A 24,122-nucleotide genomic window follows, 5' to 3' on the forward strand; every position below is an offset into this window, starting at 1 on the left:
GTGGTGCATATGTATTTTTCTATTGATATCCTGCTCTATCAAACATTGTGGGTAAATATTTTCCTGCATGTGACAGTGTAATCCCTGCTCTGGTGAAGGCCTGACCTCCCTTAGAATTCCCAGGCACTTCCTTACTCTTCAGAGTCTCTTTGTCAGTATTAGTTTCATCCAGACATTAATATTTCTGTCTGACCTGATCATGGACTTCATAGTGCAAGGAGGTGTTTAACTCAAGGGCATGGTCCACGTTCTCCACAGGGCAATGTCTAGGATGCGGGTGGTGGTTTACTCTCAGGAAGAGCCCTTTCTTGCTGTGGGCTAGAAAGGGAGCCTGGCTGGTCCTGGCTTCCACTGCTTGTGCAGCCTGTCTCATAGAAGAGGCAGCAGCCTCTCTCCACTGAATTTGTTGTCAGTGTCAAGTGCTGTTATAGGATATAATCTAGAGGAGGGGAATGTCAAGATTCCTCCAGGGTCACGGACAGCAGAAGTGTCCATTCACAAAATATCTTGACTTATTAATGCAACAGAATACCTTTAGGACTGGTGGGCAGAAAACACACCTGGGGTGGGGGACAGCCCTGTAACATCAGTGCAGCTGCCTGACTTCTAAAGCCATTAGGGAAGTAAAAAAGTGCAGAGGTTCACTCGTGACCAGTTTTATCTCAATATATAACAAGTCATAGGAAAGTGGTTCTGACTGATAGTCATGTTTTGTCTACTTTTTTAAGGCCAAGGAGCTCAGGACCTGGTGATATAATTGATGTCACTTTGATGTCTGTATTGACGTCAGGGAGTTAGGGGGATATAGGGGCTGCCCTTCATCTGTTGGCAGCATAGGTACATCTACTACCAGTAGCATTACAACAGGTCATCAAAGCTATTACAAACCCAGTATTTCAGGATTAAAAGATTTCTTCTGGACTACAGCTAATGCTTTCCTGATTCAATGTCGATTGTAGTTTACCAGAGAATAACATGATTATTTGGATTGGTTTGGAAAGTCACTCTTTGAATTGTTGGGCTAGAAGAATAGGCTGAAGGCAAGTGTTCCTGACTTGGAGATACTGTGGGTACTGTACCAGGGAATGAGGCCATAGTACCTCTGTGCCGTTAGTGTCTGTGGCTGGCATGTACTTTTTGAGACGATTTGCGGCTAACAATGGCTTATTGTACTTCTCTTGGGTCTGTGTCCTAATGCAAACACTCCTTTGGTTTATATAACCTTTTTGCCATTTTCAGTCAAGTTGTTTTTGCAGAACATGCTGCTTTAGTCTTGTTTGAGTGTTACTTGGTTACCCTCAGGGATAAGACCTGAGTAATTTTTTTCTTGTGGACTTTGGCAGACTTTCACTTGGACTTAGTGCTGACTGCTGGCTTTTGCAAGCCTTTGCAGTAAAGCTGTCAAGATCCAACTGAATGACATTAGCTCGGCACAGCCATGGCAAAGACTCCTCTGTGGAGCTCATTGTCTGATGACACCAAAGGCAAACATGAACTCAGGAAGGCATAATCTTGAGACTAAGTCAGAGCAACCCAGGGAAGAGGCCAAAGTAGTCATTAGACAGAGGTTTCCATGCAGTATTCACCAGTAGTTTTCATGTAAAAGCACATAATGGAATAAATCACTAAAACTGGGCCAGAAAATGAGAAAAGCCTGACACTGGAGTTTAAACATCCCTCAGGCTCAAGGGGTGTTTTATGAAGCAACATAACTCTACAAAAGTAGGGCAGCCTTCTTCTTGGGGACAGAGCTGTTTTCTGTGCCTTGGAGTTGTTTCCAGCTGTTGCAGGGTTACTTACTGAGTGTGTGCTAATTAGATGATTTCTTTCTGCTTTGTGTTGGAACTGGCCTCAAGTTGCACCAAGGGAGGTTTTGACTGTATATTAGGAAAAATTTCTTCACTGAAAAGGGTGTCAACCACTGGAACGGGCTGCCCAGGGAAGTGGTTGAGTTCCCACCCCTGGAAGTATTTAAAAGACGTGTAGATGTGGCACTCGGGAACATGATTTAGTGGTGGACTTGGCAGTGCTGGGTTAATGGTTGAACTCAATCATCTTAAAGGTCTTTTCCAATGCAAATGGATTCTATGACAAGGAAGCAAGGGTCAGGCAAAGACAAGCACATTCAAGAGGAAGAGCTGAATTTTTGTGGTTTAGGAGAGAGGTAGGACAATGCCAGGTTCAAAGTCCCACTAGGAGATTTGAAAGGTGCTTTTGAGGTATGGTTGAGTGAGTTGGATGCCTGTTTGTTCATAGCTAGAGGAATGGCTGGATAGATGGACAAATAGAGATTACTGTGCTGGGGAGCACCAAGAGGTCATCTTATGAGTTCAGTGCCTGCCAGACTGCAAATATGTTCAGTAACTGTCTCCACTATAAAGCTGACGGATGCTTTGGTGCTTCTTAGCCCACTGCTCCGTTGCTTCTTGGGTGCACAATGCTGCAAAACCCCAAGGCTGACTTTCTTAGTCACCTCAGGCAAAAGCCTGAGTAGCTTCAAAATGGTCAGGTTACTCTCCAAACCCATTCACTTCTCATGATAGGAAAGCCTGTATTTTAACTTGGAAAGAGGCACTAAAAGGATCAGACAGAAGCATGGATTTAGTCCTGCTTCAGTGAACTCTTCTTTCTGCACTCTTTTCATGAACAGAACTAGCTGTAGGTGCAGTCTTATATCCTCAGTCAAGGCTGCAGGGAAGGATTCAGCTCCACACACTGCCTTGCAGCCACTACTGCAGCTCTGGATAGCAGTGACCGAGCTCCTGAGCCACGTCAACGGCTGATGAACTTTGCTGTATTTTCATCCAAGGTCCAACCCCAGGATTCGTGACCTGGGAATGCACCGGTACATATTACAAAGGCAATATTTTAAAAATATAAATGTTCTCTCTCCTTCCTTGTTTGTCTTGGTTACCTTTATAGCCTTATCAGTGTCTTTTTGAATCTACAGTCATTTTTCTTGCAGCACAAAGAGGAGGAAGAATGAGGTGAATCATTGAAATCTTCATTGATAAGTGGGATTTAGAAAACAATACTTAGTCTTTTCATATTGAGCCAAAAGATTTTTTCCATAATTTATCAGCACTCGCCTATCTGTGACTTGAAAAAGAACCCAACAAACAACAACTTTTCCTTGATAGTGTCTGTACCTAAACTTCAGTCAAACACTGTAGCAAAAAATTCTATGCCTTTCAAAACTATGTCTGCTGATTTACCTTGTTTCAGCTTTTTTTTCATATGCTGCTTTTTCTGGAGAGGCATGCAGATGTGCCTGGATACTCTGTCAACCTCTTGAGTGGTGCTTGAGAGTGACAAGGCTCATCCCACTGACTTTTTAATGTTGTTTTTTTCAGAAGAATATCTAAGTGGGGTGGTTTTCACCACTTTTGTAACTCCATGTTTCTCAAAACAAAAGAAATACAGAAATAATTATACAAGCTCATTGTGTCAGTTGCACAGGTCTATTTAACTGTCTGATAGCAAAGAAAATACTCTGGGAACCGCAAAGATTTCCTCAGACCTCTATATTTAAAGAAATATAATCCTGGTATCCACTTGTTTCATCCATCAATGCATTCACATTCAGAAATGTCAATTCTCTTGCTGTAATTTAATGGTTGATACAATTTTATTTGATTCTTTGCCATGCTCTGGTCTCTGGTTGTGTGCTCTCTGCTGATCAATGAGTAGATACGAGAAAAGCAGACAGCAGCCGTGGAAAGGAGTCTGTCTCCAGCTGGCAGACATCCACTCTGTTTAGGAGGGTTTTCCAGATTCTCACCAGCTGAGGTGCAGCCCCGTAAGTTTAAACATACTGTGAATTTGCAAACAAAGAGCATTCACATAGCGTGGTGCTTCCTGCCTATTTTACTTTCATAGAAGTAAAACCTGAATTTCATTCAAGCCCCCTGAATAATGAGGAACGTTTGGAAATGTATTGCTTTAAGCTCTTCTACTCTTCTCCCTTTAAAGCACAGCCCTGGAGGCATTGCTGAGGATGGCCAGTCTGGGCCCCCTGGTCAGGCGCTGGAGCAGATCTGTGCCACAGATGGTCTCACTTACACCAGTGAATGTGGGATATGTGCCCATAATGTGTCAGTCTGATGGAAAGAACGTGCTTTCCGAGTGACAGTCCCCTAGCCCCTGGCCTCTCCCTGTCCTTTTCCAATCTATCCTCTTTTTCTCTCTTTTCACTCGCTGTTTGTGCTTGGAGGGAAATCATGAAGATCTAGTGGAGAAACCAGTCAAAGAAAGTAGCTGGAGTGGAAATCTGAATGATGCAGTATATTCAGATGGTACAGGTTTGTTGACTGGTAGGATTATAATAGCCAGAGACAGTATAACCACTTCATTGTTGATGGTTAACTCAGATGAGCTTTCCTTCATTTGCATTATTCGGGAGTTTTATTTACATTCCCAGCACCCATCCCGCTTTGGGAAAATGGTCATCCTGTCTCTAATATCAGACTTTTCCTTCTTCAGGGAACATGGCACACCCAGAGTCTCAAGAAACAGCAGTCATCCCAGTGGCTAAGAAGTCAGGCGAAGTAAGAAGCAGCCTGATCTCCCATTGCTCTCTGTGGCATCATCCCAAATAATGTCAGTCGGATGCTGAGCAGGCAGCATACGATTGGACGTAAGTGATGCATATACCTTCTGTTGACATTTTCTTTGGCAGGGATTTAACGCTAGCTTTCTAATAGTGCCATTCTCCACAGGCTGCATTCAAATGTATGAAGAGAAGGATGGCAAAAAGATGCAAAACATGAGTCACGTAGGAGAAATATTTCTTTGCTATGCAAGCATGCACAAGCAACCTTCACTGACAGCATCAGGACAGTGCAGCATAACCTGTTTCAAGACCAGAAAAGGAGACACACAAACATTTGCAGGTATCAGTGCATTCTGCTCTCCTGAGATAAGAATTTTTGTCAGGTTGCAAATGGGGCATGGTGCACAAGCCATGGGATGTAGGAGCCATATGATCATGTATTAAGTAAATAACTGCATTACTTTGCTAGTGTAATAGCTTAGAGGTGGTAGAAGTCCTGCTATTTACCTCAGTTTCTGTGAAATAGTAAAATCCTGTAATTTGGCAGCATGCTGCTTTCTGTCAGAACCAACGCTACTTCACCCATGTCCAGCTGCAAAGCATCAGCCAGTGGTCTCATTAAAGCTCAACTCTGCAAAATAAATGAAACTGTTGCCCTTTATTTTGATGTTAATAATGAAGGAAAAAATGCTCAGTGGTTATGATGCTAATATTGTCCTTCAGCTGTAGAAACTCTTTCCATCCAATACCTCCTATTTCAGCCAAGTTTTCAAGTTACAGCACCATTATGCATTCCGTCTCTCACCCTCTTCTCCCTTTCTTTCCCATAGGGGAGAGCAGTAGATTTTCATTCTCAGCCTATTGCACCCCTATGCCTCAGAAACAAAATCCCTTCTTGCTGCTTTATTTGCAAGATCTGTCTTAAAAAGCAAACCACCATTCCTCCCAAATCCCAGAGTTGCTCTTGGTGTTTTCTCCCCATAAATGAAAGCAACCACCTTCATTTGCCTTTTCCAAACATTGTTTCTTGTATGAATTTTTGCTAGTTTGTTGGTTGACGAGATCTGGGAACATGTTTTTGTTTGATGCTCTTCTCGCTCCTTTTCTTCATTGCCTTGTCCCTTGGTTTCACTTGGAAAGAAAACTTTGCCTGGGGATGCAATACATTGATGTTTCTTGTGGCAGTTAGTAGGCAGTGATGCCTCCAGGTTACTGTAGCAGCAGTGGATGAGCACCTCCAGGGACAGCTTTGCTGTCCCTGTTGTTTCCTCCCATATGAGGTTTGTTCATGGGGACACACTCTTGGAATGTTTAGCTTAAAAACCACTTCTGAATAATTTCTCTCTCATACATGTAATTAGCTGTGCATAGATTTCTTCCTCTTTAGCTCCCGCAAGTTGGACAGAGCCTCAGCTCACCCTGTCCTGAGCTTGCATGAAGAAGGTTCCAGATTCTGGCCCAAACTGTTGTGGAGCTACAGGCTCATGGGATCTTACTCAAAGACCTGGGGCTGTGAAAAGGGTACAAAAGCCCTGAGTCCAAGGCTTTGAACATTTACTCTCAGTTACTTACTATTCCAGATAGAGCTCAGAAAAATTGCTATTCTAGTCCTCCTGACCTCTGATCAAGAGCATAAAAGCAAACCATGACTTGTTTACAACCAGACCTCCTCAAAATGAACAGACTTGGTGTTTTACTTACCAAGAGGAGGGAGATGTAAACATCGAAGGTTAATTACCCTCTTGTCAAGAACACTTTGTGGTCTTTAGACATGTCTGTCAATCTTAGGAAACAGAACTGAGGGGAGCGAGCACTGAAGGCATGTTCCTATGATAAATTAATGAGGCTTGGCAGCTCACTGTGAAGAGGTGATTCCTGTGCTTGATAGGAGACTATAACCTGTCTCCCCAGCCAGCCTTACCACAGCATTCGTACTGCAGTTGCATCTGGGATGCTTATCCCTCTGTAAACAAGCTCTTGATTGCAGCTGTCAGGGATCAAGTGATCTTCCTTGAAGCTTTCATATTCCTCTTTGCTGCTCAGTGCCATGCAGCAACTGCTCATCCCAACCATACTGAATTACTTTTTCCAGCCCTGATAGTTACTCAATTAAAATATCTTCTGCCTATAAGCTTCTCGTGGCAATGACACTGTTTGGTGGCTTATGTAGCTGTCTGGAATCCCAAAGACACAGCCACGATCCCCCTGTCGTGTGCTATTCTGATGATGTGTGTGCTGCTAGATGCCTGGTAGCTTGAAAATGCCTCATCTGCTGTCCGTTAGAGACGTGTTCAACTATTCCCCTGGTTTATATAACCTCAAAGTAATTTGCTTTCATGGCAGAAATGCTTATTCATTCTATTTTAACTGTGCATTGAGTTATAAATAACGTCTCCTTGCAGATAAGAATTTATTGACCTTTTATTTTTTTTTTTCCTGCCTTTGGAAGATTTTTCTCCTGACCCCAGCTACTGCAGGAGGCCTTCCCAGCCTTAGCAATGAAGCTGCCACATTAACATTCTCCTGCCAGCCAGCCATGAATGGTGTCAATCCCAGGTTGACTGTAACTTCCCACAGCCACCTCCTCATTGTTTCTGCTTAGGCTGTGGCAAAGATGAAACGAGCACTCACTGAGGCACAGCTGAGGTCACTGGAGTGTCAGGAAAACTGAATAAACTAATGATTTCCTCTCCTTCTGACCGGCTGCAGAATAATGTCTCCTGCATTACCTCCAAAACACCTTCCCTGCAGTATGTTCTCTTCAAAGAGCAATAGCCGGGGCCACTGTGCAGCCAAATGTTTTGCTCTTTAGTGCCTCCTTTTTCTGCTGCTCATTCTAGCATTTTCCTACTTTCACGTGGGTAACTCTTGTCCTGTGCAACTGAGACCTGACCTGACATCCTTATCATCCAGAAACCACCCAGGGCTGAAGCACAGCATGAGCTAGTGTGGCGAGAATTGAAGGTATGTGCTCAGAGCTGGTGCTACAGCACAGCAGTGAAGTGGCTGCTATTTTGGCAGCTGATCTTCTGCGGTGCAGGTAACTGCTGTAGGTTCAAATGCTGATGCCCTTCTGAGGAAGCATTGTGATGGCAGGGGGCCTGGGCTGTTGCAGAAATGGAGAGACTTTGAAATCATCACAAACTAATAACATTCTCATATTTGAATAGTGTGTTTGGTGTTTTAATGATAATTACAAGCTACTCTTTTTGTTGTACATGTTACTGGTCATCCCTCTAAAAGTGTCTGGGAGGTCTTATCTGCTACGCTTTAGGTGGTAGGAAAACTTTGAAGCTGCTCTCCTGGATCATAGAGAAGTATTATGTTCATTAATAAAATCTATCCATAAGACAGAGCATTATATAAGTACCATACACATAAAATAACTCAAGTTGGAAGAGCTCTCTAGAGGTCTAAAACAAGGCCAAAGTCCAGGGCAGCCCAGGGTCCTCAAGACTTTCCTTATTCAGCTGGGTTTTCAGTATCACCGAGGAAGAACATGCATGGCCTCCTCTGATTCCTGTGCCACAGCTTGATCAACCTCATGGCAAAGAATAACTCCTCATATTTGTCCGAATGTAATCCTTTTGCTATGCAGCTCTGAGAAGATTAGCTCTGTCTTCTATAGAACTCCATTAGGGAGCTTCAGACAGCAGTGATCCCCCACAGCCATCTCTTCTCTAGCTCCTTCAGCTTGCCCAAATGCCCTGTGCTACAGTCCCTGACCAGCCTGGTGGCCCCGGCTAGACTTGTTCCTATGTGTCAACATCTGTCCTTGCAGTGGGGCCAAGTACATTTAATTCATTGTATAACTAATGTGACACCATGTTAGCCTTCACCTGCAGGGTACAAAGTTCTGCACATGGTCTATTAGTTCAGAAAAATATTCACCGGCATTACCTGAATCAAGCTGTATTTAATAAGCTCATAAACACCTGGATACGTTTCCATGTTGATATGTTTTAATCGTATCAGTGACTTTGCTTTATTGCTTAGTTCAAACAATACCTCTGGGCACTAGGTGAGAGGCAGATCTTCCATTTGTTCTGTATCAGTTTCTCTGGGCGCATGGCTCAGTGCAAGCAGTTATTGACCGTACTGTGGCCAAGAGAAAGACAAAGATGGAAACTGCAGTCTGTATTGTATTTAGCAGGCGTTTGGAGTGATTAGAGGCAATTTCATGAAACAGCTACAACTAATTATTATTATTTCCCACTTTTACAACAGCTATTTGTTAATTAAATAACGTGACAAAACCCAGGAATGTTTGGAAAATGTATTGAGTAATCTGTCATTCATTTATCAGGGTATAACTTACACCGAGAAGTCACATATTGCCCAGGAAAATTTCCCACATTGGTTTTGATTCTTCCAGAGAATATGAAATCGATACTGGCAAAAACTTCAATGGAGAATGTAAACCAAGGAAGTCTTTGTGTAGGTGAGAGAGGATGTTGTATAATGGCCAAATCCTGCCCTGGTGTCTGCCAGCAGACCCCCTGGTGCCCTGAGGCACTAACACATGGTACCCTGAGATGTGGTACTGCCTTTGCTTGCTAGCAGACGTCTGCCTATGTGCTGGCTTCTGCATAGATGAGGATTTTCCATTAGCAAAACGGTCATCAGCCGTATGCTGCATCTGAATTTGAGGATTAGAAGACCGTAATGAAGTGGATTACAGCACAAGATCAGCGGCAGGACTGCAGGGCAAATCCTCTTTTTAACTGTTCTTCCAAGAGTAGCTAAGTGCTGAGCAACCTGTCCCACAGCATGAGCTGAGCCAGATGTGGGATTTTTCCATGCCCTTATCAGAGGCAGGATAACCTGGAGCTGGGGATGTTGGCTGGCTGAGTCTGAAACCTGGTGACTTCTGGGTGTTGTTTTTGTGGCTTGCCTGAAGGGGCACCTGAGCGGCTCAGAGGAGACTGGTGACAACTGTCACAGACTTGAGTCTCCCTAGAACGTCTGTAGGTGGGAGAGTGAAGGAACGGATCTGCTGAACATCAGATGGGTGTTGTGGCGATTGAAGGGAATTTGGGTTGCTTGGGGCAAGTGCCAGACCCGGTGCTGAACCCGGCATTTGCAGTGGAAAATTTTATTCTGGTGTATACAGGCCATGCACACCAGCCTTTGTCAGGAAGGTGCTCTCCAACCATCAGAGGAGAGGTCCACCTTGCCCAGAGGACTGCACCATCTGGAGCAGGGAGCAGCAGCATTGTGGGCACCGGGCAGGAGACAACCTGTCCAGAGCTGTCAGGTCAGGGCTGGTGAGGATGATTTACAGTGGACTTGCTGCCTGGCTGGAGAAGGTTGTACCAAAGTTCATGCTTGACCCAGAAAGATGCACCTCCCTCCAACTGTGCAGAGACTGCATGTCTCTTCATCAGAGAACTGATGAAGGCAACAGGCATGGTGTGTGACAGCAGCCTCAGTGTGATTCTGTGCACGCTCAGAGAAAGTACTTGGCTTCCAGAGACACCATCCACAAGGCACATTAGGGCAATATATCTTGAAGATGTGCTCAATCCATCTAAAATATTCATGCATGCTCTCTGTAATTTATAGAAATAAATCCAGCAGCATAATTATTTTAATGCTTCTCCCTGTGAAGAAACCCATCTCTTCCAGGTAAAAATGTAACCCATATATCCATACAGCCATGCTGCTGCCTTCATAGCTCACCATTGCCCAAGATAGATGATTCCATGCATACAACGCATGAATACAATACATACAATGTATACTTTAAAGGATCAAAGCATATCCTGTAGACCACTGTGACGTATCAGACACCAACAGAACTTCTTGGGCTAATTTTCAATGATTTCAACTGAATTTCATTTGATCAATGGGTGGTGCCTTGTTTGTTCAAGGGAGCATCTGTAAAAGATCTTTTACTCTGCCGCTCCAATAATGCTGAAGTCTATCCTAAGCACAGTACTCAGCTCCCATGGCAGAAAACCATTCTTGCCATTTCAGACCTGTGAAAGGGATCATGGTGAGAAACTTAGGTTAAAGGCAGAACCCACTTGTGCAAAATTACTCCTACTAAAGCTGCAGAGGCCCAGACCTCCTCTTAGGAAGGAAAGACTTGGGGATTGCATGAAGGCTGGAGGTGCGAGACGGACAGGAAAATTGGGACAGGATCTGTGTTTTAAGTATAATTTTCTAAAATATCTGTAGGGGGAAAGGACCTACTGTACTTGCAAACATAGCTGGTGCTATGTAAATAGGCTCCCAAACCTTCAATGTGTTTTGTTCTTCAGATGACTTGGCAGAACACTTTGAATTGGTCGGTGTGTTTAATTGTGACTAGGTCCGTAAATAAGTGCTCCCTCGTGATAAGGTCCAAGTGACATTTTTGGTGTCATTTGACAGAATATAATCTGCTTTCAAGTCTGCTGAAGTGAAACTGTCAAGAAACCCTTTTACTTACCACACCAGTGCTAAATACCATTAGCTGCACAGGTTAGACACAGTCCTGCGGGACTCACCTGGCAAAGCTTAACCAGTTATGGCAAAGCTTAACCAGTTCTGCTGATGGCAAAGCCACACCTGACCCTTGTTCATACCTAGAGGGGAATATCTGGGAATGCAGAAAAAATCCCCACCCAAAGCAAAAGCAAGCAAGCAGAGAGTCTTAGCCTGATCTGCATCAGGATAGTACTGCATGCTGCGCATGAGCTGCTCTTGATGGGAGATGTTGCTCTGCAGAGACACACGAAGGACCTGCTGTTTACTCCCCTCAGTATTTTGTGCTTCTTACATTTCTACTTGAATCCTAAAGAGGTTTCTTTTGTCTAAAAGGCTGTTTGTTTGGTTTTGATCACTGAGGACGTGTGATAATTGTCTCAAGCTATTAACCAGATGTCCAGCCAAAATCGATTGCGTAGCAGATGCCGACCATTACCTGAAAGTCAAGACCTCAATAAATATTACCAGCCTCATTGTGCTGGTGACAGATTCTGCAGGTTGTTTTATGTTACAGTTGAACAGTTTAGACATTGCATTTGTATATATTTGCAGTCAGCCTTTGAGAGGCCATCTCGTGATCAGAGCAGGAGCAGTCAGCCTGCAGACTCAAGACATACTCCCAACATGACCACAGCGGGTGTTTTTGTGCTCCTCTCCTTTGTGCTTTGCTGTTTCCCAGGTGAGTAACTCTTATGGCACCACAGAGGCTTCACATCTGAGTCCTGGCTGTCTCTAAAAAGATAAGGGAGTGACTTCAAGGAGAGAAAATCTTCTCCTGCAAAGATGTAGGATGCCCTGGTGCTTTGGCATCACATAAGATGCGGGAGCAGATTTCAGGACAGGCTTAAATGGATCACTGTTGTAGCTGGTTGTCTGTCATAAATATAAATAACTGCAAATGGAACTAGTGCTTTTATGCTTTTTACACTGTTGTTTTAACACTGCTACACTGCTTACACTTGTTCCACAATTACAGAAAGTGGATACATGCTTGAAACAAGGCTGTAACAAGGTATGCAGGCCTTCAGTAACTGATCACAAAAATATTGCAATGGCACAAGCAAGTTCTTTTCAGGAGTCTGGCAACTTTTGTGCAATACTTTTTCTGTTAATGGAGAAACAAGAGATGAAAACAAGCCAGGGTCTGATGTTGTCATTGCGTATTTCTGTCTGATGAAATTATCAAGTCAAAGACAATTTTTTTTTCACACTCAGCTTCTTTAAAATGCATAAGCTTGACAACAGATGCTGTATGTATTTGCTTATCCTGTAGGTGACTATTTGCATTTACATTTACCTGTATTGATTCAGGTTTCTTTTCAGATACCCAACAGTAGCTCTTTAGGGTCAAAATGGGTGTGTAGAAAGATAAGGAAGGAAAAGTTATTCTACTTTCAACTAATATGCCTACTTATCTTGAAATACAAAAGAACAAAGCTGTTCAAAAACGTGTTTCATCACAGCCAGCAATAAGCAATGTTATTATACTTAAGAACACAGAAAAGAAAAAAATCATACATAGTTTATTTAGTTCAGGAAACCAATCACTGGAAATCAGTTTGGTCCTGCATACAGGAATTTTACATCTAGATTTCCAGCTTTAACTGAGGTCTTATCATATTGGCTTTGTTTCACAGTTTCTGCCTCTCTCTTCTTTTCCAGATGCTGCCTTTGGGGTTGAGGTGAGTGGAAGATTTCTTTCTGTCACTTTTCTCAGGTATGTGGCTTGGTAAAGACATAACTGAAGGAATAGGAAAAACCTCAGGACTGCAGATGCTTATCTGTTTTTCAGTTAGCGTGAAATGAGTGTCATTGTAATCAGATTCCAAAGTATAAACACTAAATTTTACTGTCCTTGGCTCTACATCTGTGCTGCATGTTAATAGTGTAGTAGCAGTAGTAACAATATAAAATTTTTCTTAATTCATTTTTCACCAACTTTAAACTTGTTTAAGCTGTAAGTTGGGTCATATATGACTGGCTTTAAAAGGACAGGAATAAGCTGTGGTATCAGAAACTACCTGAAAGCAGCCTGCTGGAAGAATAAAATACTACCAGGATACTCCAGATTCCATGCACCATGTTATTAGCCTTGCTTGTCTGAATAAAAAACATAATCAGTGTTTTGATAATGAAAGAGTAATAACAGAAGTGCACTGGAGGTGCCACAAGAATATAAAAATGAGAGAGCAACAGTACAGATAGCCTTTGTAAAAGAATGCCAGGTAAGCATGAGAGACCACCATTGATTTGCCCTATCTAAGGAGCTGTATGGCTGTAGCCCTCTCCTCCTCCTCCTTTCCTGCTGTGTCTCTGCAGGGGAGGTCACTGCAGGAAGGATTTGCCTGTTACCATATTGACCCACCAGCACAAGTGTGTGCAGTGGCAGTAAAAAACCCACTGCAGGTTGTACCTGGTCACTGTCTCGTGCCAGATGAGAGTGGTGAATGTAAAATGTTTTCTCCACCCTGTTGCTGTACATTCCTTTGGCAGGTGGACTGCAGTACATACCCCAACACTACAAATGAGGAAGGCAAAGAGGTGTTGGTCTGTGCCAAGATCCTCAGCCCCATCTGCGGTACCGATGGAGTCACCTACAGTAATGAGTGCCTGCTCTGTGCCCACAACATGTATGTACTGCATAGGCAGCAAGTCTTAGGAATTCTGGAAGCACTACTTTTTGACAAACAGTGATCTGACATATGTCACTAATGTCAATTCCTTCAAAATGAGCTTGGATATCACTGCATGGCACTCCATCTCCTAGACATTGCTTTAGTGACTGTCTCTCTCTTGCTGGTGTAATTCATTCTTATTTTTCTTCTCCAGCTCAAGGATAAGCCAGATGACAGCCCCTAGAGCACATCTCATCACAGCAAAGCAGAGCAAAAGGATGGAGAGATGCCCTGCTCTGATGTGCCCCAAATGGTCCTAAAGCTCTTGGCATCTTTATGTCCCTGACAGCCACTCAGTGCTAGCTGGTTAGGGAGGATGGCACTACCTTCTCAAAAAATAGCTATATATAAGCTTGACTGATAAAGAGTCAGTTTTCCCTTGTATTGGTTACATATTTCCAGAACCTAGGATGTAGCAAGGCTTCTTTTTGAACTTCCTAATATTTGTCTTTCCAGAGAAAATGGAACCAATGTCGGCAAAGACCACGATGGAAAATGCAAGGAAGCTGTCCCTGTAAGTGAAACCAAGGGGAAACTAAGAGCCACGTCCTGCTTCTCAGTGGCCAGAGCTGCTTGACTCCCCCAAGAAAGAATTCAAACACTAAATAAGAGGACATATGAGATGTCAAAATCTTGCATTGGTCATCTTCAAGTGAATTGCCATCATAGTGACACAGAGAAAACAATTTTTCCTGCCGTGGTAGTATCCTAGGTGGCCAGACACACTCACCAGATCTACTTGCTTCTTATAAGTAAGCCTTCACCAGTGCTTTGTTGTGTGTTCCTTCAGCAGGTGGACTGCAGTAAGTATCCTAACACAACAGATGAAGAAGGTAAAGTGGTATTGCTCTGCAACAAAGATGTCAGCCCCATCTGCGGTACTGACGGGGTCACCTATGACAATGAGTGCCTGCTGTGTGCCCATAATCTGTGAGTACTGCATAGGCAGAGCTATCCTATGAGGGACAACAAGTGCTTTGCGCTCCCGGCAACTGCTTTTCTGAATATCAGGACTTCCACCAAGGTCTTTTTTCTAAGGTGCTTGGACTTTGACCCTCCTCTTTCCCTGGTAACCAGACCGTGTTTTCCTTTGTGAATAGAAAGAAAACTGCCTTTGATCTAGAGAGAGAAGTAGAGGGCTGGGTGGAGATCTAACACAGGACAGAATGCTTCTCTTTACGAAGTCAAAAGGGTCTATGTGGTAGATGCTGCCTTGCAACTGACCTAAGGTGCATCTCCATTGTCACACAACCTACATCGTCATTCACCCTAATGCCCTGGATGCTCCCTTTTCCTTCACATCATGCTATAAACCAGCACTCTGGCAGGCTGTGACACCACCTGCACTGGAATCTAGAGCCATGGGGACACAACCTAAGTCGAATGTCTCCTGTATTCTGTCTGTTATACCTGAGGCTGATCAGCAGTCCTGGGATTCAGCAGAGCAGGTTTCTCACAGCACTCCTTAATGTGGGTCTCTTCCTTTCCCAGAGAGGCTGGAACCAGTGTTGACAAGAAGAATGACGGTGAATGTAAGAAGGAAGACACTACAGTAAGTGAACTCTGCGATGACGGACCATGTTTCAGTTCTGCTGATGTCAGGTTAAGCACTGTCAGTGTTTGCAGCAGCCCGCAGACCAGTAGCATCCCACAGGAATGTAGCTGCTGCTGTGCTTCAGCACAGGGAAGATTTTGCTTTTTCCACACATAATACAAATTATCCACACTAATGACAGGAAAGGAAGAGGGTAACTGCACAGAAAAGGATGAGTAAAAGAGTAGTAGCAGAAATAATTTATCAGGGCAGAACTGAGAAGAACAGATAATGCCTTTTGGGGTCAGACCAATGGTCCAGCATGACCATGATGGCTTGATGCAGAGCCTGCTCTTAGAAGGGGTTGTAAGGACTGTGTAGGAGAGAGTAAGGTTAGAGTGAGTATATATGATGTATGGGACTTCTCCTCTTCCAACCTCCAGCTATTTTTTGGGTGATGGACCTCAGCTAGCTGCAGTTTCCGTGTAGTCAATAAGCATTGATAGATTTCTTCTCCATTAATTTCCTCAGCCTCTTCCAGGACCCATAGCACATTTTGGCATTACAATACTCAGTAACTGTAGCACTCATTGCATAAGAAACAAAATCCCTCTCTCACCCTACCTAGCTAAATGTTGATCTTCCTGTTTTAAGAATACAGGAGTGATACTGGACACTTACACAGGCATCAGCACATCAGCACTTACAGTTCTCCGGACAGCAGGGTTTTTCCATTTAATTTCCTGGCCTGGTTGGGAACACAGTACAATGTGATTACGAGCATGGCACATTCACAGAGTGAATTGTTGCTGCTTGGAAATGCTATGGCCAGCGTATCGTACACATCTCTTCAAACAGGAAATTATGATCTATTTTTATATTATAAAATTCTCTGGCATAGGAGGAACTGACACCTCCGTTTATATCAGATTGTGCAAGGAAGTTAATTACTTTCAGTTAGATTCTTATCATTAGCACTGCAGCTGTAGTGAGGGGTTCAAGCCCTTCTGCTGGTGACTGCTTCACAATCCTTCATATTAGACTTTTTCTTTTCCAGGTTGACTGCAGTGACTACCCTAAACCCGTCTGCACACTTGAATACTCGCCTGTCTGTGGCTCTGACAGCAAAACATACAGCAACAACTGTAGCTTCTGCAATGCAGTCGTGTATGTACAAACATGGATCACATTCCTGTTACCAGTTGTCTTCTATAAGCGCGAGTTTGCACAGTTGCCACTTTCTTGTTTGCTGACCAGTGTTGAGTAGGAATACAGGTCAGGAGAGAACACCAGCCATCGTGCCAACCATTCATTTTTGTTTCCATTGGAGCATACAAAGAGCTGTGTCTGGTTTGTTAGCGTGAATTGTTTGAACACCATTAATCTTCATGGAATTTTTCTTGCATGTTGCAAAGAAATGAAATTCAGAGTTTCATCATAGTTTCCCAAAAAGTATTTTCAGTCTTAAGAATGGGTTAAATCGTCTCACTCATCTCTTAGTTAATGGGACTATGAATCTGCAGGTTCTTTGTCTTTGGGACAGGATCCTATCTGCCTTCTCTAGGAGCCAAGGGAATGGACAGATTATAGCAGACAGGACTCTGTCTAATCAATTTTTTCCTCTCCTCGCTTCCAGGGACAGCAATGGGACTCTCACTTTAAGCCATTTTGGAAAATGCTGAGTATCAGTGCTGAGAGAATTCACCACGGGATCCCCACTGGCAAATCCCAACTAAAAATCTCACCTCAGTTCATCTTGCCCTCTGGGGAACTCAGCTCACTCCTTATTTTCTTTCTCAATAAACTAAATCAGCAACATTTCTTTGTCTTGTTTCATGTGTTTCATGAAACATTTTCTTCTGGTTTGTTGAATGATGATGCCAGGCTGAATAGGTTATGTGCTGATAGCTCTGGGATATAACAAAAACTGCATTTTGCTCCCTTCCCTCTCATAAAAAGCACAAAATTAAATACAGATGCACAAACCTCGGAGCTGTGTGACTTTTCACATCAATGATAGTCAGCCTACATTAGTGTTCAGGCCCTTTCAGACGTTCGACATTGTAAAGAGCTGAAATGCTGCTCTGAAGTGATGACACCAGCTGATCTCCCCTAAGGCACTTGCTGGTGCACTTTCCCTGTGCAAAACCCACTCAGGCTGTGGTGGTGTCTGCACTAAGAATTGATCCCTGGCCTCCTGAACACAGCCCTCACCTGAAGTGTAGCACCCTGTGAGGGCAGTCTGTTAGCAGAGCCTGTATTTTTCAGACACTGCCTATGTCTCTGGGTCCAACAAGTGACTTATTTCCTTTAACGACCTTCAAGTGTTTTAAGATAAATGCCATTCTAAGGATGGTTCCTACTCCTGCCTACTTGTCTCCTCTCCTAGTCTTTAATAGCATTGTACTCTTTGCCAGCCCAAGGAGTATCTCAGCAGTGTTTCACAATCCAAGGACAAAATATCCTTCTCTTTTGTGAGAGTGTGACCTGTCATTGGTGTATTGTCCATGAAATTTATTTTGCTTTTTTCCTCTGTTTGGTTATTGAATTGGTGGGGGTTTGATCCACACAAGAGAAACATATATGAATTGGGCATATTCCTTCTAAAAAGTATTATCTCCCACATGCATTTCTCCTGGGAGCCGAAGGGAGGAGAACGCTTGTTTTCCTTGATGGAATGAGGTCATCCAAAAAAACAATGCTTTGGTGGTAAAACGAAGGATTTATATTGAGATGGGCAGAGGGATGAAGCAGCCACTTCCAGATTGGGTTCAAGTTTTCCAGGATCCAGGCGAGGGTCTCACACCATTCTGTCATCACTGGTCTATCAGTTCATTAGGGTAAATCTAACCCACAATTCTAGTGGCTTTTAGGGGAAATAACAATTGTAAATTCTTTGCATACGCCTATAAAAGTTGCTCCATCTCTTGTTCAGTCCAAAGACTCCCTTCACTGTCTGGGACACCCTCTTGCTTGCCTTCCCAGTTCACTGCTTTCCTGGTTTCACTATAGCTTCATGATGCTTTACTGGGATGAAGCATGAAAATACAAGTAGAGACTTTCCACTCTGGAAGCTGTTCGTTCACTGTTTTGCTCCTGAAAAAGCACCACACATGAATAGGCGTTGATAGGTGCACACAGAGGAAATCTGACAGCAGCTGCTGCTGAGCTTTGTACAGTTGCTTTTTTGCCTGCAGGAGTTTTCTATGGTCCTTCAGAAGGAACTTGTCATGTATTTCACTTAAAATAACCACACAGAGGGTGTATCAAACATATCTAAACTTCTTGTGACTCCTGTTGATGAAGAAGCATTCTTCCTGGCTTGCAGCACGGCTTACCTCTGCCGAGTCTGCCACCCTGAAAAACGACCAGGAATGTTACTTCAGAATAAGGGTGGATGAGCCAAATCCGAATGTGCAGAGACTCATGTGCATACATGAGTACATAGAGCGTGGTTACCACCTGAGGGCAGAATTAAGGTGATGTTTACTGAGCAAAACACAGGCTCCGCTGCACGCAGACGCTCCAGCCACCATGAAGACAGCAGGCGTGTTGCTGCTGTTTGCTCTAGCCCTTTGCTGCATCCCAGGTGAGTAGCTTTACTGCCTCCTGCTCTGCTTTTGAGTAAGTGCTGGCTGTCTTTAAAACCACAAAAACATCCTCAGACTGGAAAGAGCTTCATTCTACAAGGACTTATTTACTCCTAGAAAGATAGTGTTGAAAAGACTTGACATCAAAGACTATCACTTATGGGGTAATATTTTAGCAACAGAACTGAGTGGGTAAGAACAACTGTGGGAACAGCTCTACTCTCAGCGCTAGTTTATGCATAATGAAAGAAGTGACATGTACGTGGTATAACCCAGAGACTCAGACATCCAGTATTTAACCTCTGAAATGTTGCAGAAACACAAATTATTTTACTGAATGAGAGAGAATGTTTCTTGTAGTCATCCTGAGCTGAGATGCAACCCGAGAGCCTGAACAGTTGTAGAAGCTTCATAAAAGTTACATCTCACTAAATACTCCTTGTATTTAAGAACTACTGTGGCAATGCATGTAAGATGCTACCTCCAAGTACTTGCCATCTTTATGACCCTGTTAGCCTCAATAACTTGCTGAGCTTTGAGTGCATGTCTTGCTCCATCCTTTGGACCATGAAAAATGCTTTTCTCTTCTTTCACCTTGTACGCCCTTTTCCATTTTGGCTGTAACTCTCATTAAAAAACATTATTCTACAGAATCAATGTTGCAAAGATATAATAAACCACTGCATTTTGCCTGACATTCTTTTTGTCTAGGAAGTAATTTGCTAACAGTGAGTTGAAAGTAGTATATTCAGGGCACGCATTCACAGATTTTAACTGTAACAGAACCCATGAATTGCATTTGTATCATATTTCCTTCTTTTTTTCTTTTCTTTTTTTTTTTACAGATGTTGGTGCACTGCAGGTAAGGGATGGATCTTTCTAATTTCCATCATTTCTTTACTTAAAACAGTTTCTGTTTAAATCCTTACTAATCACATTGTGATAAGCATTTGAAAATCCTGAGCCATTCAGCTGACTGAGCAATATTTGCCACAGATATTATTGGGTGAAATCGCTACTTTCACCGGGTGGTAGTTTCAACAAATAGTGCAGTATTCAGTTCATGTCCGAGTTATTGCCTAAGTTACTGCAGCAGCATTTACGATGGTCATTGCTGGAGGCAATGCACCACTGTACTCCTGCCCTGTTCCTGGGCTTTTTTCTCAGCATCTGCTTCTGGCCAGTACTGGGGGGAGCTCAGGGTGCGTGTGGGGTCTCCTAACGTCACCTTTCTTACATATCTGTGGTTGAGAACTTTTTCGTGAACATAGATTGCACCTATCTACAGGGCTACTGCAGGAATGTGGTACCCAGCAATGTCTGCACTATGGAATACGTCCCACACTGTGGGTCTGATGGTGTAACATATGGCAACAAATGCTTATTCTGCAATGCATTCCTGTAAGTATGAATATAAGTCTCTTCCCTAACTGAGTAACAAATTAGCTTAAACTAACTAATCAGTCTTGGAGACTGGTTGGAGAGCTGAAGTTCTCTTACTTTGTGTTTATCTGTTTTCTTAAAAGCAAGGGTCAGTTTTTATTGGGAGAATTTGCCAGAATTCCTCTTTCATGTATAAAGAGGTACCATTTAGTATAGTTCTGCATTTCCCTCTAAGGTAATTTGCTGAAGAACTTTCTTTCAGCAAAGAAAGTCTATTTCATGCAGACTATTTGTTCTTCCTTTAAATTAAGTCTTCATCTTGTCTTTGAATGTTAGTAATAAAAGGAAATAGCTGGAATAGCATTCAGAAGTTTTCTGCTTTGTTTAAGCCTCTGTATGATATATCTTTCACCAGAGGGAGAGGCAAACAGTAAAAGCCCAGATGTTCCGTCTCTGAGGTACTGATTTCTTTCTCCGCAGGAGAAGCCGCCGGACTCTTCGCTTGAGATCTCTTCGAAAGTGTTAATTTCTTGACAGGCTTCAGCTCATAAAGAGGAATCCTCCCTGGCGCCATTCCCCACGGCAGATGCTCCCCTAAAGCCTTGTCCTGAACCTTGAAAGCTCCTGTTGAATCCTGAAAACCTCTGCTTAATAAAAAAGCCATCAGCATTTATGTTTTGCTTTAATAATATGTCTCATTCTGTTTTTACCTAAGATGTTGCATGATTACATCACTGCAACAATCCTGGGCTGCGGATATTAACAGGCAAATTACAGGGAAGAGGTTTCTATAAAGAAATCGACAAAACCACAAAGGCAGTGGGTAGATCTTGAGGGCATCTGCCGTCATCCAGCTTTCCAAAAGAAAACCAGGGCTGGAGATGCATCCTGGTGCAATAGTCCAAATGATTTCTTCCACTAAAGGCATCTCGGACAGACACTCTCTGGGTTAGGAGAACTGTGCTCCCCTAACCGCTGCTGCCTCTCCCTTGCATTACTATGTGGCAGACTTGGGGAGCATGAAGAGACCCTAAGCAAGCCTGAACATACATGTAGTTAGAGGCAGTCCCAAGACTGTTGTAGTTGGGGGTGTTTTGTGGCTGCTTTTCAAAAGCCATGCAGGCACAGAAGATCTTGCTGTCACCAGGAGCTGCTCAACCCTGTTTCAGTTTCAGGTGTTACCCCTAATTTCTTATGTGAATAAGGGCAGTTTCCCAGCTGCATCTGTTCCTCTTGCAAGCAGGATTGGAAAACCACCTTTAGGTGAGAAAAGCTCTTTTGCAATCCGCTCAGCTTCCCAAAGCAAAGGGACAAGATGTTTTCTCTGGGCAGGCAGATACCTGGCTGCCCACGTTCGTGTTTGCAGTGTTCATCACTGTGGGAGATTGCAGAAAACTAGTGGGCAGTCAGTCCTAACAGACCTGATCTTCCGAGGACTGCTAGCAATTGCTATTGCAGCCCATTTTTGCACCTCGCCCACCACTTAGCTGCTGCTTGTAGGTAATTACGTCGACTGTCCTTGTTTGTAGAGGATCCTTTGAGATTCTTCGGCCTCCAGAAACCTCGGCTGATGAAAGGAAAGGCTCAGAGTCATAGCGTTAATTTATTATTCATTAACAGCAAAGCGCTGGCAGTGAGGGATGCTGTACAGCAGCAGTCTCCCAGTCAAATAGTTAATGATCTTAAGTGACAATGTGTCGCTTCCCAGAGACTGGAGTGAGCAGCTCTCTGAAGGGAGGCAATTTATTTCCAAAAGACATGACTCTCTACAACCATTTAGTGCCAAGTCCCTTCCCAGGGCTGGAAAGTCCCTCCTGTGAGAGGGAGGTCTGTGTATGGGAAGGCATTTCATTGTTGGATGCCATTTCTTAGGACCAAGACAAATCGAGGCTCTGGGAGGTAGAGCCAAGGGTGTGTGGCTCGGGGGCTTCATGCACCTTCTTGCCCCACTCATCTGAGTGAAGGAGTCAGGTTTAAGAGAACACCAGCTCCAGCACCTATTGTCTTTCCGGGAGAGCAGCAGAAAGGATGAGGATGGCCCCAGGAGCCATGATGTCTTGGAGACAAGCAGATCTCCTGATCACACTCAAGATCCCAGTGGTCCTCAGAGGGCATCTTCCAGGGGTCCATTCCCATGTCCACTAAATGGGAAAGTCCACCAGGCAATTGAAGGGAAACTGTGAGTAGAAATGTATGGGAACAAAGCCTCCACCCAGATGCAGAGTTATACAGTATACTACCCAGGAGGAACCGAAGACAGAGCAGGACCCCAGCCGCATCCCCAGCTCCCTGCCCCAGGGGGGCAGCTCTTTAGGGTGGAGAGGAAGGCAGTCCTCTTTTATGGCCACCTCTTTGGAAATAATTTTTTTGTTGCTGCTCAATAAAATCCTGCCACAACAACACAAAATCCTCTCACCATTACTAATCTAACTCTCCCTCCAGGAAATGCAAGGCAGGAAACATTGTCTGCCTGCCGAGGTATTTTATGGTACCATTCTTTAAGCAGTACCTCGGCACTTTATGTCATTATCTGATGTTTGTGAATTTAGGAAATGCCATTCAATTACCCCACAATCTGATTAACACATTGCATGTAGTTATTTTGTTCTGCTCTATTTTATATCAATGCTTCTGTTTTAGTGTATTGTTCTACTTGTTGCTGGCCAAAATATACCTCAGGCCAGTCTAGACCTTTCTGCTAATGCAGTTTCTCTCTGAGGCTTCATTCAAGATAATCGGTTTGTTACTACGTTCTTTCTCGATGCAGAGAAAAATAAAATGATGTTTTAAAAGAAAATTACTTGGAGACATCGTTTCTGGGGGCTGTCCGTGTCAGAGCTATTGCAGTGAGGCAGAGCTGAGATTTACTGAGTGTTTGCGATGCGCAGGGCCAGATCCTCAGCCTTTTGCTGCGAGTATGTGGCTCCCAGATAGTCAAATTATTCCAGACACCCTTGCCTGTGATATCATCTCATCTCTGCTTAAGAGACTGGTGATATGCAGACAGCAATCAGATAGCTGAACTACAACGAGAAATATTAGATGAGTATGGCTTAGAGCAGGGGCTTTGCTTGCTGTAAATTGAATCCATGTTGTCATAGAAGATCCAGTTCTGCCCCCCTGTGCAGAGGTCTGGGAACAGCAACCTGTTTTGGAGCTCTTGCAGTGTGCCACATTGCTAGTCAATGGCAAAGAAACGCATTTTACATTTGTCCCTACAGTAGCATAGACTGGAGCATAAAACCACTTTGTTCTTGATTACAGTGTGGTGTGTAACAGCAGGATACAGGAACAAGGACAATGGTAATTCTGGAATAACAACATGTAGTCTTGCATGCACACATCCACCTTTTCTATTTGAAAAAGAAAAAAAAAAGTATAATTTCTCTTTGCAGCCACATGAAGCCTGTGATAAGCTTTTAACTAAACCAAGGATAAATGAAGAATTTTTTAGGTCTCGGTAGATTATGGACTTACTTGAGATAGGGAGTCTCAAAGCCAGAGGAAAAGATTCCCAGGAAAATATTACTGCTATGGGAAAAAACAGTGCTGGATTAGAAACTGGGTAGATTTTCCAGACTTATTGAAAAATTATCTTAATAGTAAAGGATCCATCATATGACTACCAATGTTTATCGCATCCCCGTGGCCATAACTTTCCTGAATGTTTGCCCTCTAAGAATTTGAAATAGCAGGAAGAGTTCTATTTAAACTTCTCTGCGGAGCACATATCTGGAGAAATGCTAAAATATTCCTATGCCCAAAGTCACTTTACTGAGCCCACCATCAAGATACTCTTGAATACCACAGAGGGGTTTTGCCAGGTGGGTCCACTCTGCCCTTCCCATTTGCAACATGTGTATGACATTTCCCGAAGCCCACTCTTCCAAATGCATGGAGACAAGTTGGTTTTG

General features: G+C 43.4%; 2 protein-coding genes across 5 annotated transcripts; both read left to right on the forward strand.

The window, feature by feature from the left end:
* Positions 1-36: 36 nt before the first annotated feature.
* On the forward strand, positions 37-17,044 carry LOC136019712 (ovomucoid-like). 4 transcript variants are annotated; one of them, XM_065690192.1, is made up of 10 exons: positions 37-4,636; positions 4,719-4,892; positions 11,579-11,705; positions 12,689-12,708; positions 13,520-13,656; positions 14,158-14,215; positions 14,492-14,631; positions 15,193-15,253; positions 16,293-16,402; positions 16,872-17,044. In XM_065690192.1, exons 3-10 carry the CDS (start codon positions 11,651-11,653, stop codon positions 16,915-16,917), a joined length of 627 nt encoding a protein of 208 aa, XP_065546264.1. In that variant the 5' UTR covers positions 37-4,636; positions 4,719-4,892; positions 11,579-11,650; the 3' UTR covers positions 16,918-17,044. The 4 variants fall into 4 exon arrangements, with proteins under 4 accessions (XP_065546264.1, XP_065546263.1, XP_065546262.1 ...); XM_065690191.1 differs by lacking the exon at positions 16,872-17,044 and having other exon boundaries at positions 16,293-16,619; XM_065690190.1 differs by lacking the exons at positions 37-4,636; positions 4,719-4,892; positions 11,579-11,705; positions 12,689-12,708 and having other exon boundaries at positions 12,967-13,656.
* Positions 17,045-18,769: 1,725 nt separating this feature from the next.
* LOC136020188 (serine protease inhibitor Kazal-type 6-like) lies at positions 18,770-20,897 on the forward strand. The gene is made up of 4 exons (XM_065690972.1): positions 18,770-18,824; positions 19,671-19,687; positions 20,114-20,226; positions 20,689-20,897. Exons 1-4 carry the CDS (start codon positions 18,770-18,772, stop codon positions 20,732-20,734), a joined length of 231 nt encoding a protein of 76 aa, XP_065547044.1. The 3' UTR covers positions 20,735-20,897.
* The last annotated feature ends 3,225 nt before the right edge of the window (positions 20,898-24,122 follow it).

Source organism: Lathamus discolor, chromosome 10 (genome assembly GCF_037157495.1).
Source record: "Lathamus discolor isolate bLatDis1 chromosome 10, bLatDis1.hap1, whole genome shotgun sequence".
Classification (NCBI taxonomy): Eukaryota; Metazoa; Chordata; class Aves; order Psittaciformes; family Psittacidae; genus Lathamus; species Lathamus discolor.

Excerpts from the sequence above, each read along its gene's own strand:
- LOC136019712 (XM_065690188.1), top strand. The coding sequence starts at position 13,298 with ATGGCTGTAGCCCTCTCCTCCTCCTCCTTTCCTGCTGTGTCTCTGCAG. Across the intron at positions 14,632-15,192 it reads CTGCTGTGTGCCCATAATCT|AGAGGCTGGAACCAGTGTTG; the intron begins GTGAGTACTGCA and ends TTCCTTTCCCAG. Across the intron at positions 15,254-16,292 it reads GTAAGAAGGAAGACACTACA|GTTGACTGCAGTGACTACCC; the intron begins GTAAGTGAACTC and ends TTTCTTTTCCAG.
- LOC136020188 (XM_065690972.1), top strand. The coding sequence starts at position 18,770 with ATGAAGACAGCAGGCGTGTTGCTGCTGTTTGCTCTAGCCCTTTGCTGC. Across the intron at positions 20,227-20,688 it reads TTATTCTGCAATGCATTCCT|GAGAAGCCGCCGGACTCTTC; the intron begins GTAAGTATGAAT and ends CTTTCTCCGCAG.